This window comes from Lepidochelys kempii, chromosome 2 (genome assembly GCF_965140265.1).
Source record: "Lepidochelys kempii isolate rLepKem1 chromosome 2, rLepKem1.hap2, whole genome shotgun sequence".
In the NCBI taxonomy this organism is placed as follows: Eukaryota; Metazoa; Chordata; order Testudines; family Cheloniidae; genus Lepidochelys; species Lepidochelys kempii.
The window spans coordinates 167,741,666-167,759,271 of NC_133257.1; the positions used below are offsets into that span (position 1 = coordinate 167,741,666).

The 17,606-nt window shown below is 40.1% G+C and overlaps 1 protein-coding gene across 2 annotated transcripts in view; it reads left to right on the forward strand.

Moving 5' to 3' along the window:
- DDC (dopa decarboxylase) overlaps positions 1 to 17,606 on the forward strand; it is a 116,926-nt gene that overhangs the window by 75,783 nt on the left and 23,537 nt on the right. For both annotated transcript variants that reach the window (XM_073332727.1, XM_073332726.1), the window contains 3 exons: positions 3,565 to 3,641; positions 9,892 to 9,911; positions 12,364 to 12,462. In XM_073332727.1, the coding sequence (XP_073188828.1) occupies positions 3,565 to 3,641; positions 9,892 to 9,911; positions 12,364 to 12,462 (196 nt within the window). The remainder of the gene's footprint in view (positions 1 to 3,564; positions 3,642 to 9,891; positions 9,912 to 12,363; positions 12,463 to 17,606) is intronic.

Below are 17,606 nucleotides of genomic sequence, written 5' to 3' on the forward strand. Positions count from 1 at the left end.
AGTTCTGGCAGCCATCAGGGCCTCTCTTCCTTTCTCTTTAAATGCACTATTAATTAGTAGTTATTTTATTAGTCTGATTTTTTTATTATTAATAAAATGATCCTGTTGTTATCAAAAAAGAGCAAAACCACTCCAGCCAGGCCAATAACACTAGCAGCAGAATACCTTCATTTTACTCCTCAATAACACTGAATGATCCCAATGAGACCCATTTCTGATTCCATCAGATAAAAGATCTCACAAAAGCAGCTGTTCTCATAAGATTTTGACTCCGTATAGAGGAAAATCTCATGAGATCTGGGAAGATTTCTGCCACTTTGGGCTGAAGCTTCATGGGAATACATTGCAAGATGTTGGTGCCATTAGGGCCTCACTTCAGCAATGCACTTAAGCATGTGCTTAAGTCCCATTGATTTAAAAGGGAATTAAACATGTACTTAAAGGTAAGTCTACGCGTAAGTGCTTTGCTGAAGAGGAGCCTGAGGCCAAGCCAAATCCTGAACTGCAGCCTAAACACAGTCCAGGTTTAAACATCACCTCTCTTAAGAATGGGAATTCCACCCAGTACAAAGGCGCAATACTAGATGGGAATATATTCACAAAGGTTGGGATTTTCAAGGAGCCTGAGGGCTTGTCTATGTGGCAATTTAGTGTGCAGTAAGCCAGGGTGTGATCTACAGCTCACAATCCTGCCACACACTAACTAGCCAGTTAGACCCTGCTATCATACACTAAAAGGTCCATAGTGCACTTTGACCTACTGCTGTTCCAAAGCATCAAAAGTGCACTAAGGAACTTTTAATGTGTGATAGCAGGGTCCACACAGCCAGTCAGTGTGCAGGAAGCCAGTGTGATCTGGATTCACAACCTGGCTTGCAGCACACTAAATCGCCAGGTTCACTAGCCCTAAAGAAGTGAAATGGGAACCAAGTGCCTAACTCCTTTACGACCCTTCAAAAATCCCAGCCAAACATGTCTAATAATGGGTAAAATTTTCAAAAGCATTTATGTGATTTAGGAGCCTAAGTCCCACTGAGGTTTCAACCTAGACACCTAAGTCACCTAGACACTTTTTAAAGTTTTACCCAATATTTAAACACTGCCATTTCTTTTTACTACAACATCTTAGGCAAGCAATAAGAGTTGTAATGAATATTTATTGAATAAATAAAATAGTGGCACAAACTAGCACTGATATAGTTTGGGATTGGAGACATTTTGGTTATAAATGTTTGTTTAAAAACAAAAAAGTCACTGCAGCTTGCAACTGCACAGAAAAGAGTGGTTGGCACCTTTGATAAGGTCAATTTAATGCAGCCACACGGAGAGAGAAGTACATTTTGTATCCCAGTGGTGGGGTTGACGGGTCCTCCCTCAGAGACTCTAAACAGGAAATACTTGTCATTTTGCCTTAGATACTTGTTAACCACACTGATTTGTTTTGAAATAAAATAGGGATAAAATTCCTACTTTATGTAAGTGTGAAAAAAAACCACTCCAGGTTAATACTCAGCAAACAAAATCTTGACCCAGAAGTAATTTTTTCTTTTACAATTTTTTTAAATGGCTTAAGTGTTTCAGTTTTCAGGCTTGAAGAGTTTACTGCATACAGGGGGCTTTTGAACATATTTTTTTTAAAAAGGAAAATGTTTTTTATAGTTTAAAATAAAATTTTACAAGGAGTTAATCTATAATAAGAAGTAATCACTTTGGTTATTTTCTTTATAAATTAAAATTGACATGATAATTGAGGTCTTTAAAAGCTGCAGTTGTGCAATCAAAATAAGTAACTACTTTTCATAATGATTTCATTATTCTATTCAGAGGGATTTTTATTGTGCACTTGGGGGTATGAAGCTTTAATGTGCAAATCTCAGCCAGCTAGATCTTAATGGGTCTATTAGCATGACTTCAGATCTTTAAGAAAGCTTCAACCCCCATAAGGTATCAAAGGAACTTTCCAAAACAGGTACAGAGACCTTAAATCAGACAGTGGTATGCACAGATGAAGGTAAGGGCATGACTTAAACCCTCAGATGTATTCAGTGGTAGAAGCTAAAATCCATTGTGGGGAATCTTAACTATTCAGGACAAAATTTAGACCTGGTGTGTGCAGATGCAGCTCTGTTGGCTTTGTTTCTTAGGATTTTAGATTTTTTTAAAATAAAGCCCTCTCAAATAGACATTTTCTTATTGTCAGATAGAATCTTTGAGACTTTTATCTGGGAAAGACCATATCCCCTTTAAAACAATAACATCCGTTTAGTACTTGCAGGGCTCACCAACACCATTGTTTCTAATAGTTTAAATATTCAACTATGAGCTAGTAGGAGTGGGAGTTGAAAACATTTAGCACCTTTTGAAAAAATTGCCACACCATAGCAAATGTTTAATCAGATTTCCTTTCTCTGGCATTGATCAATACTGGATGTTGCAAAAGAAGGGGTCGATCTCTAATTCTAATGATTCATTACTTCATACCTCCATAGTATGGTAGCAGTTTCCTCCTGACCCCACTTGGCCCAGGCAAATAATTAAGCAGGCATGTAACTTTGTGCACAAGTCCCATTGATGTCAACTGCTGCTCATGCGCTTAAAATTATGCACCTGCTTATCTCCGTAAATATAAGGAATGAATGTTATCTTTTGGAACATGATATTGAGCGTATATAGAGTGTGTGTGTATTTGACATATTCTTACGTGCATACAAAGAGTAAGATATTGGAAAATTAGATATTTAGGTAGAAATTTACAAATAATTCCAATTAGAAAAAAACATGCAGAATATTGTACAAGAAATAGGATTTGTTGACCATTTTCTCTTCACTGTCCCATACTAATGTTCTTAGTTATTTTATCAAATATTTACATGCCTAATATGATGACAAATAGTCTCTACCTTTGGGGTATCTAATCTCATTTTATGTATAATGCCCATTACTTGTTGTGTATGAGTGACTCCCTCTACAAATAAAGATTATGCCATCAAAATATTTATTATTACCAATCAATATGATGTAGCTTCTTCCCTTTACAAGAAAAAAATATTTGCTTTTGAAAGTTATTCCAGCTACACTGCCCACTAGTTTTACACTCAATGGAGCTTGTCTTTCAGAGATCATTACATTATATCAAGCCTTCAAAGCCATGGTACCTCTCACATTGCAATTGCTTCAACATATAGCTGGAAACCTTGCGTTCACCACTAATTTTACTGTTGTCTTAACTAGCTCACATGTTCTGGTGTGAGTGCCTGTTTTCCCTGTGGAAAGACTTTGGGTGTGTTTGTTTCCTGTCTGTTTTTTTTAAATATGCAGTAAGAGTTCATTGCTGCAGACCCTAACTTCAGGGCTTCATGCTTACCACTGTGTGAGCGGTGCCATAGTAGCAAATAAAGGTTTGCAGGATTGGGCCCTAAATAAGGAATAGACAGTACATTGGAAATATGTGACTGACACTGATTTTCCTTATCTGATTTCCTGACCTAATCACCATTTAATTGTCTTTTTTCCTAGGTGAGACAATGCTGTGATAATCTAATCCATGTTGGTCTTTTTGTGCAGGGTGAAGAAGAGATTAGATTTAACAAATGCCTTTAAATTAGATCCTCTTTACCTGCAGCATTCCCATCAGGAATCTGGTAATTTTGCATTTGAATAAGATCTTTGTTTTATCCACACTTTTTTTTTATTGCAAAACTCACTGAAAGGTTAGGGATAAAACTTTTAAGAAAATCTAAATATCATTTCCAAAAGGGACTAGGATCAGATTTTCAAACATATTTAGATGCCTAGAAGGCAGATAAGTGCCTAGTCAGATTTTCAAAAGTGCCTAAACAGAGTTAAGCACCTAATCCCTATTTAAATCATTCAACATTTTTAAATGTTCACAACTTTCTGTTCTGCAAAACAATTAATTATTTTGTTTTTTTGCCCAATTCCAGATGGAAGCAAAATTTCAAAATATGAGTTTCCCACAGGAAAATTTTTGACCAGCTCTAGCCATAAACCCACATAAATTAATAATCTTCTTAAAAATAAAGTGTTTTAACTTGTGTTTATGCAGCTCATTCCATTCACAGGAATGAGGACTCTGTGCAGAGAGATCTTTCTCCTGTTTATTTGTGCTTTTCCAGAAAGAAAACTTGTATAATAATCTAAAAAATTCTGTATATATTTGAAGTTTAAGTATTGTGAGGCACTTTTTTAAACAATATAGTGAGAAAAGATAGTGATTGATCTGTAATGCAGGGCTTCATAAAGTGACAAGATGGTAGCTGCATTCTCCAAGGATGCAGAAGTAAATGAAGTAAATTTTATCTGATATGAAGGTGGTTGATGGAAAACAGTCTTATGAAGCTGCATCATGATAATACCAGAATATTTGCAGCAAGACACACACACCCCTTTATATGGAGTCTCATTTATTGAGTCTCTTAAGGCATATCAATCAAACTGTTCTTTTGACCCTCAAGTCCAGCCCTAGCTCCCCTTGACTCAGGAGTCACAGAGCACTCCGTCAGCGTCTGCCCTGATAACTCAGGCTGGCTGCAGTCCTTGATCAGCTTCTTCAAGCTGGCCCCTTTCAGCTCCGTCCTTTACTCCCAGGTAGGGCCATTTGCATCTCTGGAAGCTTCTCTTTTATCTCCAGGCCTGCTCTGATTTAACCATGTGACCTACCTGTCATGTGGCTACACTAATTTTCCCCACTTGGGGAGGAGCGCTGAATGAGTCACAGGTGGGGCTTGCCCCATTAAATCTTAAAGGTCCAGTCATCCCATGACAGAGGATAAGTGAAGCCTACAAATCTTGTGCAGACCTGGCATCTTTGTAAAATGCCAGTGAAGACCTTGCAGCTCTTAGCCCATGCATAGGCTATCTTGATGGGTTAATGTTGCTCTTGGCACATATCCAGTAATTGCAGAATGGCTTCTGTCCGATCACCAGCTGCCCCCACCCCCCTCCCTCCAACCCCCACAATTGGTTAGAACTGTGCAGGGGCAATTACAGTTGTGTACGGTACCACTGATTAATGGTACAAGTTGCATAGTAACTTTCCCTGCCCTGGAATTGGAACTTACTCTGTAGTATGGCTGTTCTCCTGACTCCTTCCATTTCTGCTGAATATGACCCCTTCGGCCACAAGGACATGAGCCTCTGGGTAGCAACCACGAAGTTGCTAGGGACAACTGCACAAACTGAGCGGTGCTGCCCTAGTCGCTGCCTTTCCCTTTTGTGTATCCCTCCTTCCCCATGTAATTAGGCCTATTTTATCTCTGCACTGTGTAAGGAAAGGGGAGCACATTTTTCAAAGTGAAATTGCTACATTAGGAGGAGTTTGCCCTAGTTAGATACAGTTTAAAATAAGTAATTTAATTAAATGATATTTTTCAATTGCACATTTAACAATTACATCTGTCAAAAACAGGGCCCTTCACTTGTCCATTATAATGGCGTGTGATTTCAAACTACTTCAAACTACTAGGGGGACAGTGTGTATTACCTGTTATATGAAATAATACAATGTTAAGAAATTTTCTTGTTGCATCAACATTAGGCTTTGGTGCCAGGCCCTGGGATTTCCCAACCCCAAACATCTCATTCTAATTTAAATGAGGTAATTCTAGGAGATAGAGAACAAAGTAAACTTTTCTACCCCAAAAAGAAAAGGAGGACTTGTGGCACCTTAGAGACTAACCAATTTATTTGAGCATGAGCTTTCGTGAGCTACAGCTCACTTCATCGGATGCATACCATGGAAACTACAGAAAACATTATATACACAGAGACCATGAAACAATACCCCCTCCCACCCCACTCTCCTGCTGGTAATAGCTTATCTAAAGTGATCATCAAGTTGGGCCATTTCCAGCACAAATCCAGGTTTTCTCACCCTCTGCCTCCCCACCCCCCACAAACTCACTCTCCTGCTGGTGATAGCCCATCCAAAGTGATCACTCTCTTTAAAATGTGTATGATAATCAAGGTGGGCTATTTCCAGCACAAATCCAGGTTTTCTCAACCCCCCCCCCACACACACACACACAAACTCACTCTCCTGCTGGCAATAGCTCATCCAAACTGACCACTCTCCTTACAATGTGCATGATAATCAAGGTGGGCCATTTCCAGCATAAATCCAAGTTTAACCAGAACGTCCAGGGGGGGGGGGGGTTAGGAAAAAACAAGGGGAAATAGGCTACCTTGCATAATGACTTAGCCACTCCCAGTCTCTATTTAAGCCTAAATTAATAGTATCCAATTTGCAAATGAATTCCAATTCAGCAGTTTCTCACTGGAGTCTGGATTTGAAGTTTTTTTGTTGTAAGATAGCGACCTTCATGTCTGTGATTGCGTGACCAGAGAGATTGAAGTATTCTCCGACTGGTTTATGAATGTTATAATTCTTGACATCTGATTTGTGTCCATTTATTCTTTTACGTAGAGATTGTCCAGTTTGACCAATGTACATGGCAGAGGGGCATTGCTGGCACATGATGGCATATATCACATTGGTGGATGTGCAGGTGAACGAGCCTCTGATAGTGTGGCTGATGTTATTAGGCCCTTTGATGGTGTCCCCTGAATAGATATGTGGGCACAGTTGGCAATGGGCTTTGTTGCAAGGATAGGTTCCTGGGTTAGTGGTTCTGTTGTGTGGTATGTGGTTGTGGGTGAGTATTTGCTTCAGGTTGGGGGGCTGTCTGTAGGCAAGGACTGGCCTGTCTCCCAAGATTTGTGAGAGTGTAGGGTCATCCTTCAGGATAGGTTGTAGATCCTTAATAATGCGTTGGAGGGGTTTTAGTTGGGGGCTGAAGGTGACAGCTAGTGGCGTTCTGTTATTTTCTTTGTTAGGCCTGTCCTGTAGTAGGTGACTTCTGAAATGGCCCACCTTGATTATCATGCACATTGTAGGGAGAGTGGTCAGTGGTTAAACTGAATATTAGCTGTCATGAAAATTGTGAAATTGACAGCACTGGAATCCGAAGTCTTCTAGTCTCCCCAGGTAGAGTGACAGCAGGAGAAATGCAAGCCCTGCTTAACATTGCCCACCAAAGTGTTTCCTACTTGACCTGGATGTTCCACCTAAGGGTGAGGGCAGTTCAGTCTTTATGCCTTTCCCTCTCCTTAGTCTGCCAATAAAACTACCAACTGCAGTGGTATTTTTTTCTGATATGGACATAATAACTCAACAGAATACTCCACATAGGTCCTCATATGATGTCTCTTGGTCATTACCAATCTGATCCAGATTTGAACCGGCAGTTTGGAGATAAATTGCTCTGTGTCCTATCCTTATTTGCCAGCCCTTTTCCAGAAATAAGAGCCACATTTTTCAAATTCAGGTGCCTAAAGTGGAGCTGTTGAATGCATATTTAGGCACCTAAGTAGAAGTGGCATGATTTTCAAAGCTGCCGAGCAGCCACAGGCTGATGCTCCCATTGACTTCAGTGGGATTTATAGGAGATCAGCACTTCTGAAAACCATGCTACTTTTATTTAGGTGCCTAATTATGGGTGTAGGTGCCTACCTGTGTTTACCCCAGTTGGAAAATTTCAGCCATGGCTTGAAAGGAAAACAAGGTGATGCTTTAAATGTCATTCATCTATCACTCAGGAATTTACATGATTTGCAAAAAATATCAATTTGTGTGCAATTACTCTTAATAACCCTGTAGCAATTACGTACACCTCAAAGAGGACAGTCTTTATTTTGTCAGTAATTATAATTGTGTGTGATTTGCTTCCTCACACCAGGGAAATTGTACTAGCCTGCCTGGCAACCGAAGATATAGGTCAGATCCTAATGGCAGTGTTAGAAGGAAATAACTTTATACTCTATTGTGAATACCACATGTGCTACCACAATTCAAATCCTCCTAATTAAATACAGATGAAATAATAAGGCGTATAATCATTAGAACAAGGACTTAATCATTGATTGCTTTCTACTTCACAGCTTATGAAAGGGGTTACTGGTAGATCGTTAGACGCTGCCCCTTACAGCAACATACAATTAGTTTCCCATCACCAGTTGCCTTACTCTTCACTACCCGCCTTGCAACTGTTAAATTAAAATAGCCATTGAGATGTAAAAGGAAAAGAGTGTTATCAAATTGCCTTGTTACTCATCTGAGAGCCAACTGGTCTTCCACTAGGTCAATGAACGGAGTTTACCAGTTGTCATAAATATAAAGGGAAGTCCCTTTATTTGAAATCCCTTTGAAATCCCTCCTGGCCAGGGGAAAGCTCCTCTCACCTGTAAAGTGGGGTGCAAGGTTTTGGGAAGTATTTTGGGGGGAAAGATGTTTCCAAACAGCTCTTCCCCAGTAACCAGTATTTGTTTGGTGGTGGTAGCGGCCAATCCAAGGACAAAGGGTGGAATATTTTGTACCTTGGGGAAGTTTTGACCTAAGCTGGTAAAGATAAACTTAGGAGGTTTTTCATGCAGGTCCTCACATCTGTACCCTAGCGTTCAGAGTGGGGAAGGAACCTTGACACCAGTGCTGAAGGGGCCCAAACAGGGATGAGAGCCCCATTGTCCTAGGCACTATACAAACATCTGGTAAAGAGACAGTCATTGCCCTAAAGAATTTACAATCTTGATCATCGCAAGAAGCAACAAGTTAATGAAGTAAACAAATATGGGGAGGAAGGATGAGGTAGTAATAATAGGAGTCTTTTTTCACATAGTCTAGCCCTGTATGCAGTGTAAATTGCCACTGCATTGGAACAGGCAACCAGGACTTCACTGAAAACGTTTCCTTTCCTCATAAATATAAATGTTAGGAAACATAGACATGGCATGTGACTAATTAAAAAAGTGCATGTAATACAATAGCATATTGTACTTTTTCATTGGGGGTCTTGATTTAGGCAAGCACTTAGGTACATGCTTAAGTGTCTCTGAAGTCAATGGACCTGACGTGCTTAAAGCTAAGCACTTACCAAAGTGCATTGCTAAATCGGGATTGACTTAAACATATGCTTTAGTATGTTCCTGAAGCAGAGGCTGGGACTGAGAGGCAGAAGATGTGGGTCTCTGTACCTAACTCACTGCATGACTGTGAGCTAGTCATTTGACAACTTTATGCCTCACCTTTCCCTAAGCTAAAGATTAATTTAATTAACTGATTCCTAAAAAAATAAGGACAGTTTGCACCCTAGGTGCTTGAACAAAATAGGGCTATTAATACTGTGCCTACCTCACAGGGGTATTTTATGCGTGTGTGGCTTTGTCAATGTTTGTAAAGGGCTTTTAATACCTTGAATGAAAAGCAGAAGTGAAGAGCAAAGCATTGTTGTCCAAGTATAACTGATGAGCAGGTATTTAGAATTCTCAATGACTTGTCCTACAGACTTAAGTACTAACAATAAGTGTTAATGAGCAATGTGGGGTGATCAACAGCATAAAATCCTTCTTGAAAATATTTCCAATTCCCCCATGTGAAGACTATGGCAGTTTTATGACACAGATCCTGTGATGAATTGGTGACCTGTTACCACACTTTCTCCAGATTCTACTTTGAGGAAGTGAACTTCTGTTTCAAGTCAAATTACTGAAAGGTGTTTTGTTGGATACTTCCCAGACAAGTGTCTCCTTACAACAGGAAGATAAATAGGGTGTTTGGCATGTCATCATTCACATGATCCCAAATATAACAGAAAGGAGAGCCCGATTTCTCCTTTTGAAATCTGTTTGGTTAATTCTGCCAATTGAGGAGTACTTTGTGCCCGCAATTGCCATTGTACTCAACACCACTGAGAACCTTGCAGCATCATGGCCAAGTGTATGGTGGCAATGAAATATAAAAATATTTCATATCATTTAGCAGACTGTTTTTTGCTATCACAGTAAACAGATTTAAATATTTTTTTCTTTAACTTACAGGGCTTGTTACAGATTACAGGGTAAGTACAGTGCCCTCAGTAATAACAATATTGATTTATACATGGTAACTTTTCTAAAAATGTTTTTCTTTTAATTGTTGTTATAGTAACTCAGAGTTAGCTTCTTTCTTCTGTGAAAGAGGCTCAACTTGCTGTTCCCTTGATAATTCTCCAAACCAGGAAAATCTAAAACTCCAGTCCCTATTTATTTTTAAACCTTTTGTTTAAAAGGATGCGATGGTACCAATTTATACCAATTAACAACAAGGGGTACGCAATGCAAGCCAAAAAAGGGAAATAACTAATTAAAGAATATTTAGATAAAATTGGATGTATTCAGGTCAGCAGGTCCAGGTGAAATTCATCCTTGGTACCCAATGAACTAGCTAAAGCAATCCCAGAACTGTTAGCAGTTATCTTTGAGAACTACTGAAGGACAGGTGAGGTCCCACAAGAGTGGAGAAGGGTAAATATAGTATCTATCTTTAAAAAGGAGAACAAAGAGGACGCAGGGAATTATAGACCAGTCAACCTAACTTAAATACCTGAAAAGATACTGGAACAAATTATTAAAAAGATACTGGAACAAATTATTAAACAATCAGTTTGTACGCACCTTGAGGACGTTAGGATTATAAGGAATAGTGAGCAGGGATGTGCCAAAAACAAATCATCCCAAATCAACCTAATTTCCATCTTCTGACACAGTCCTATATGACATTCTCACAAAAGAAATGTGGTCTAGATTAAATTACTATAAGGTAGGTGCACAACTGGTTGAAAGACCATACTCAAAGAATAGTTATCAATGATTGCCATCAAACTGGGAGGGTTTATATAGTGGCATCCCACAGAGGTCAGCCATAGGTTCAGCGTTATTCAATATTGTAATTAATGAGTTGGATAATGGAGTGGAAAGAAGGCCTATAAAATCTCCCAATGACACCAGACTGGGAGGGATTGAAAACACTTTGGAGGACAGAATAAAAACTCAAAACAACCTTGACAAATTGATCTTGTATTTATTGAATTTAATCTTGCTGAATTCAGAAGAATTCTCCAAAGTACTTCACATAGGAAGGAAAAATCAAATGTGCAACTACAAAAATGGGGAATAACTGCTGAAAAGGATCTGGAGGTTATAGTTGATCACAAATTGAATATGAGTCAGCAATGTGATGCAGCTGTGAAAAAGGCTAATGTCATTCTGGGGTGTATTAAGAGGATTCTCATATATAAGACAGCACTTTACTCAGCACTGGTGAAGCCTCAGCTGGAGTGCTGTGTCAAGTTCTAGGCATCACACTTTAGGAAAGATGTGGACAAAATGGAGAGTGCAGGGAATAGTAACAAAAATGATAAAAGGGTTAGAAAACCTGACCTATGAGAAAAGGTTAAAAAGACTAGGCATGTTTATTCTTGAGAAAAGAAGACGCAGAGGGGATGTGACAGCAGTCTTCAAGTATTTTAAGGGCTGTTATAGAGAACATGGTATTCATAGATATTAAGGTCAGAAGGGACCATTATGATCATCTAGTCTGACCTCCTGCACAATGCAGGCCACCAAATCTCACCCATCCACTCCTGCAATAAACCTCTCACCTATGTCTGAGCTATTGAAGTCCTCAAATCATGGTTTAAAGACATAGTGTTCTCCATATCCACTGAAGGTAGGACAACAAGTAATGCACTTAATCTGCAGCAAGGGAGATTTAGGTTAGATATTAGGAAAAAAATTATTTCTATCAGGGTAGTTAAGCACTGGAACTGGCTTCCAAGGGAGGCTGTGGAATCCCCATTACTGGAGGTTTTTAAAAACAGATTGTACAAACACCTGTCAAGGATGGTCAAGATTTACTAAGTCCTGCCACAGTCTAGGCAGCTGGACTTGATGGCTTTTCAAGGACCTTCCAGCCCTACATTGCTATGATTCTGTGTCTGACTGAAAGCTCTAGGCTTGGCCAAGAGAAGGAATCTTTGTGAAGATATTTTCTTCAAACCATAGTGCATAATAGGTTATTTTAAAAACTAATTATAAATGTATTTTCTCCTAAAATGAAAATCTTTCTATTTCTTAAAACTTTATTTTATTTTATTTTTTTAAAATTTCTTTATATGGACCCTTCATGGTAAGTTTGTCTATGTGCCCTATCTCACAAGTGCTGAGTACCTTGTGGAGACTTCAGTGGGAGTTTTGGGTGCAAGAGCAATATGTGCTTTGTTTCATGATCACTATCTTCTGACACCTGCTCTCCTTTCCACTTTTGCATTTTAAACAGTTGGGTGTTGACTGTGGCAGTGTATTTGCCAGTACCAGAATAATCTTTCCTGATTTGACCTATCTCTTAAGTTATTATACAGGGAGCCTCTGAAAGCTTGAACAATGGTCTATGCCAAACTGGCTGTACCTGGAACCATGTCTTCTGACATGGAGACCCTTCCTTCTCAAATGCATTACTCCTTCTGCTTGCAGCATTGGCAGATCCCTCTCGGCCGAAGATTTCGTTCCCTGAAAATGTGGTTTGTGTTTAGAATGTATGGAGTCAAGGGACTACAGGAGTACGTCCGTAAGGTGACCTCCTTTTACTTTGTGGGAAAATTTGTGTTGGGGATGGGAAGGGAAGAGGGGCTTAATAAGAATCCACATCTATGTGCCTTCTGCATAATTACACCTGCATGCATAAGCAAAGCTTGTTGCACAGCCCAGTTCATGGGAGGGCCTGCCTTTCACCCTATCCTATCATGACAGTTATGATCATTGGGATCACAGCCATTGATCATCTTGTGGTACAGTCTTGAGGGGATGTGAATTTTAGATGCCACATTAGTGACATCGTTCAAAACAAAGCCAAGACTTTTCATTGATGCCTTAGTTGTTGTATGTATTTATTCTACATTTATTATTTTATTATGTTGTATGTATTGATTATATATTAGGGTCAGGATTATGGTGTTAGGATTTGTGTATGCTCCCATGATTTACTGGGCATGTTACCTAGTTTGACTGAAGCTACAGTTTCAGGTGTTTCCTGAATGGAAGTGCCTTTAGGATATGGTTACCTACAGATTACAATTGATCCTTATTATGCTTAAGTACTGGGGACATTCCTGCTTTGTACAGGGTAGTTTGTCATCACTGTAAATGCATGTGCTATGGTGCTGTATGATGTACATACTTCTGTTATAAATATAAAGTAAAACTGCAAAATACCTTTTATGTTTTCAAACTCAAGAGAAACTGCTGGCAAAGATAAAAATAGAGAGCCATATCCTACAGTTACACTAGCTGAGGTTCTTGTCCAAAGTCTACCGCAGTAGAGATTTATATTTAATTAGCTATCTAACCTCTGATTCTGCCTGTTCTTGGTGGGAGTGTGTGTAGACACAGATGTGCCAAACTCTCCCAGGGGCACACATTTCTTAGCAAAAGTGGGACTAGTGTCACAGTTTTCTTCCTTAAGAACCTTATGCAGACTAGCTAGTGGGAAGAGGAAGATATTGCCCCATCATCTGCCTAAAATGCCAGAGAGCTACTCAAAGCGTCGGATGCCACTACTGTAGCAGATGAAGGATAAATGGAAGTTTTCTGCTTTTTGTTTTGGTTTAGTTTTTATTTTCTTCTGCATAGATACCTTGTAATTTCTATTTGGCTCCATGGACAACAATCTAAATGGGATTTTGATCCTTATTATGTTCTGGAGAAACATATTTTGAGGGCAACAATGACATTGGCTTTTTATCACCTCTGATACAATCCAAAAGTGAAATTTTGGATCTCCTCTGTCTCTTTTACTGAAGTGAAAATGGGCTCATGGTTTGTTATACTTTGCCATTAATGAAGCTTTCACTGCATTGGTCTCTCAGGTAAGGTTTTGCAGATGGCAATTAATTCAATTTACTGGCAAGGTTTTAAATAGCACTAAATCTCATATTCTTCTGGTGGCAGAGTTGAAGTCCTCACGTTGATTACATGTACTTTATTGGATTAGTGTTAATACCTTATTAGTAACATTCAAGAAACTTACCTGGCCTTTCTCTCTTCTCCCAGACATTTCCCTGGGTGCTCAGAGAGCAAATACTTGCCTTTTTAGAGTCCCATTGACCCCTTTTGAAGGCAGAGTTTTCCTATAATGTCTGGAAATGCATCACTTTTGTAAAGCTATTGACTTCAGTGGAGATGAACCAGGAATGAATGTGGCTCTTCATGTTTCTGAATAGACTTTTTTCCTTGTTTCTAATTTAACTTCATTGTAATGTTTTAGATTAGGTCTTTACAGGCGTGCTGGGAGGCGAGAGGGTGTAATGTTATTTCCTTGAGCACTAGAAAGAGCTGTGGGATATAGTTCTCCAAAACAAACAAACAAACCAAAAAAACCCCCGCATGGCCAAATTATGACCTCACACTTGTGACTTCAGTGGCGTTACTTGGGTATAATTGAGGGTAGAATTTTGCTTACTGAACACGTAAGTGGAGTGATTAATTTAGGCTTGATTTCTTCCATTTGAAATGAACGATGGCTCATCACATTCTCTGGGTTTCATTGCTTCTCTAAAAAAAAAATCTCCTTTGTTTCTCTCAGTGGAACTGCAAGGGCAAGGACTGATTGAGCTTTTGTTGTTTAGTAATCTAGATGGTAGGACTGGTCGTTTAGTCAGTTGCCTTCTGTGAGATTGTAAACATTGCAGTATTGTTACAAACTGTACCAATGCTCACCAACAGCAGTTGTAATGTGTTCCATACCTCACTTCCCCATTTCCCTCCCCTCCTCTTTCCAAAAAACGTTCTTTATTCCCGAAAATACTGTGGTGAATTTTCTTTTGGTGGTTGTAGTAATAAGGAATGTTATAAACTCTGGTAATGGATTATATTGCAAAGCTGTAAACAGTTTCCCAAATGAAAAAACTCTTGAAATTTAATCTCACTTTACCACCCCTCGTCAGTCTTTAAGGATTTGTATAATTCCAGGCCTTGGGAGGTTCTTTCCATTTAAACATACGGTAACATCTCAAAAATAATAGTTTTCATACATTCAGTGCTGGTCAAGGCAACCCTTCTAAAAAGAACAGCCAGTACTAGCTTGTGGGTTACACTTGGTGTTTCATTTGATTTGTGCCACAAGAGGATCCCTAAAGTTGCCAGAACTATTTCTCAATCAGCATTTAAAGAAACAAGAACTAGCTTTTGTGTTTGCTACACTTGGTCACATAGTGCAATGAAATAAGACATGAATAAATACTGCAGTTCTCTGTGGGTAGATCTGTCCTCTGTGCAAAGAAAAATCTGCAATGCCGAGTCTGAGCCTGGGTCAATTTCATGCCTGGAGCTCTGGCTGCACGGCTAAAATTCGCAGGGTAGACCTTCCTACATGGAGTGGAGCCAGGGCTCGGAAACCCAGCAAAGGGGGAGGGTTTCAGAGTCTAGGCTGCAGCCTGAGTGGGAATGTTTATATCACTCTTTTGAGCCCTGCTGCCCGATTCCCATGAGCCGGAGTCCATTGATCTGGGCTCTGAGACTCAGTGCCATGGGATTTTCTTTGCAGTGTAGACATACGCTGTGTGGCCACTCAAGGCCTCAAACACAGTGGGAATGCTCTGTTTCTGCTGCATTGGTGAGCAATCAGCAAAGAGGCCATGCAAAGGGAATCATAGAATAACAGAGTTGGAAGGGACCTCTGGAGGCCATCTAGTCCAACCCCCTGCCCAGAGCAGGACCAATCTAAATCATCCCAGCCAGGGCCTTATCAAGCCTGACCTTAAAAACTTCTAAGGAAGGGGATTCCACCACCTCCCTAGGTAACGCATTCCAGTGTTTTACCACCCTCCTAGTAAAAACGTTTTTCCTAATATCCAACCTGAACCTCCCCCACTGCAACTTGAGACCATTACTCCTTGTCCTGTCATCTGCTATCACTGAGAATAGTCTAGATCCATCCTCTTTGGATCCACCTTTCAGGTAGTTAAAAGCAGCTATCAAATCCCCCCTCATTCTTCTCTTCCGCAGACTAAACAATCCCAGTTCCCTCAGCCTCTCCTCATAACTCATGTGTTCCAGTCCCCTAATCACTTTTGTTGCCCTTCGCTGGACTCTCTCCAATTTTTCCCCATCCTTCTTGTAGTGTGGGGCCCAAAACTGGATACAGTACTCCAGATGAGGCCTCACCAATGTCGAATAGAGGGGAATGATCACATCCCTCGATCTGCTAGCAATGCCCCTACTTATACACCCCAAAATGCCATTGGCCTTCTTGGCAACAAGGGCACACTGTCGACTCATATCCAGCTTCTCCTCCACTGTCACCCCTAGGTCCTTCTCTGCAGAACTGCTGCCTAGCCATTCGGTCCCTAGTCTGTAGCGGTGCACTGGATTCTTCCATCATAAGTGCAGGACTCTGCACTTGTCCTTGTTGAACTTCCTCAGATTTCTTTTGGCCCAATCCTCCAATTTGTCTAGGTCCCTCTGTATCCTATCCCTACCCTCCAGCGTATCTACCACTCCTCCCAGTTTAGTGTCATCCGCAAACTTGCTGAGGGTGCAATCCACACCATCCTCCAGATCATTAATGAAGATATTGAACAAAACCGGCCCCAGGACTGACCCTTGGGGCACTCCGCTAGATACCGGCTGCCAACTAGACATGGAGCCATTGATCACTACCCGTTGAGCCCGACAATCTAGCCAATTTTCTACCCAATTTGTAGTGCATTCATCCAGCCCATACTTCTTTAACTTGCTGGAAAGAATACTGTGGGAGACCGTGTCAAAAGCTTTGCTAAAGTCGAGCAATAACACGTCCACTGCTTTCCCTTCATCCACAGAACGAGTTATCTCATCATAGAAGGCAATTAGATTAGTCAGGCATGACTTTCCCTTGGTGAATCCATGCTGACTGTTCCTGATCACTTTCCTCTCGTCTAAGTGCTTCAGAATCCAAACCATGGAGTAGAACTTTGTGGCAGCTCTTTGAGTTGGAATGTGGAGAGGGGAATGAACTTGTTTGGGATCAGTGCACCACATGGATCTACACAGCTCAGTGTAGTTGCAACAAGCATGTCTGCTACACCTATTCATTCTCTGTAGTTGCATTTGCAGCTGGGTTGGGCCTTACTTGTAGGTTTGGGGAGTAGGATCCCATTTCCTCCCTGCTACTACAAAAATCGCCTTGCTAATTCCTAAGTCATAAGGTCCTATGCCACTTAGGCACTTTAGAAAATTTCATCCCGTGCCCACAGGAAAAGCTCTTTTACTCCGATTCCACTTGTGCAGCCGGGATTTAGCCCAAAAGTTTGAAATTTTGAGAGATGACAACTTATGACAAGCTGTAGCAGGGGAAAAGGCCATAAGCTACTATTTTTTGTGCTGTGATTAGAAGAGATGAGATGAGCCTCTTTTGAAAAAAAAAAAATGGTCTTAAAATATACCTGAAACTGGCTGTTCACAAACAGATCTTTTTTCTGCCTTCCATCTCCCTTAGTTCCAAATAGTTTTATTTTTTAAGAAAAAAAGTATTTTTTTTTAAAGTTAAAGATGGTTGCTGTGTTTGCGGCTTTCAAAATCTGTATCTGACTGACTGGATAACCACTGCAATCTGGCATGTTCTTGTGTTGAGACAGGCAGCGAAGGAACAAAATATTCCTGGGATAGGAGCATGGGTGACTTTGGTTTAATTATAGCATCATTTTTTGTTTCTAAAACCTTTCAGTTTATACTCCTCATCA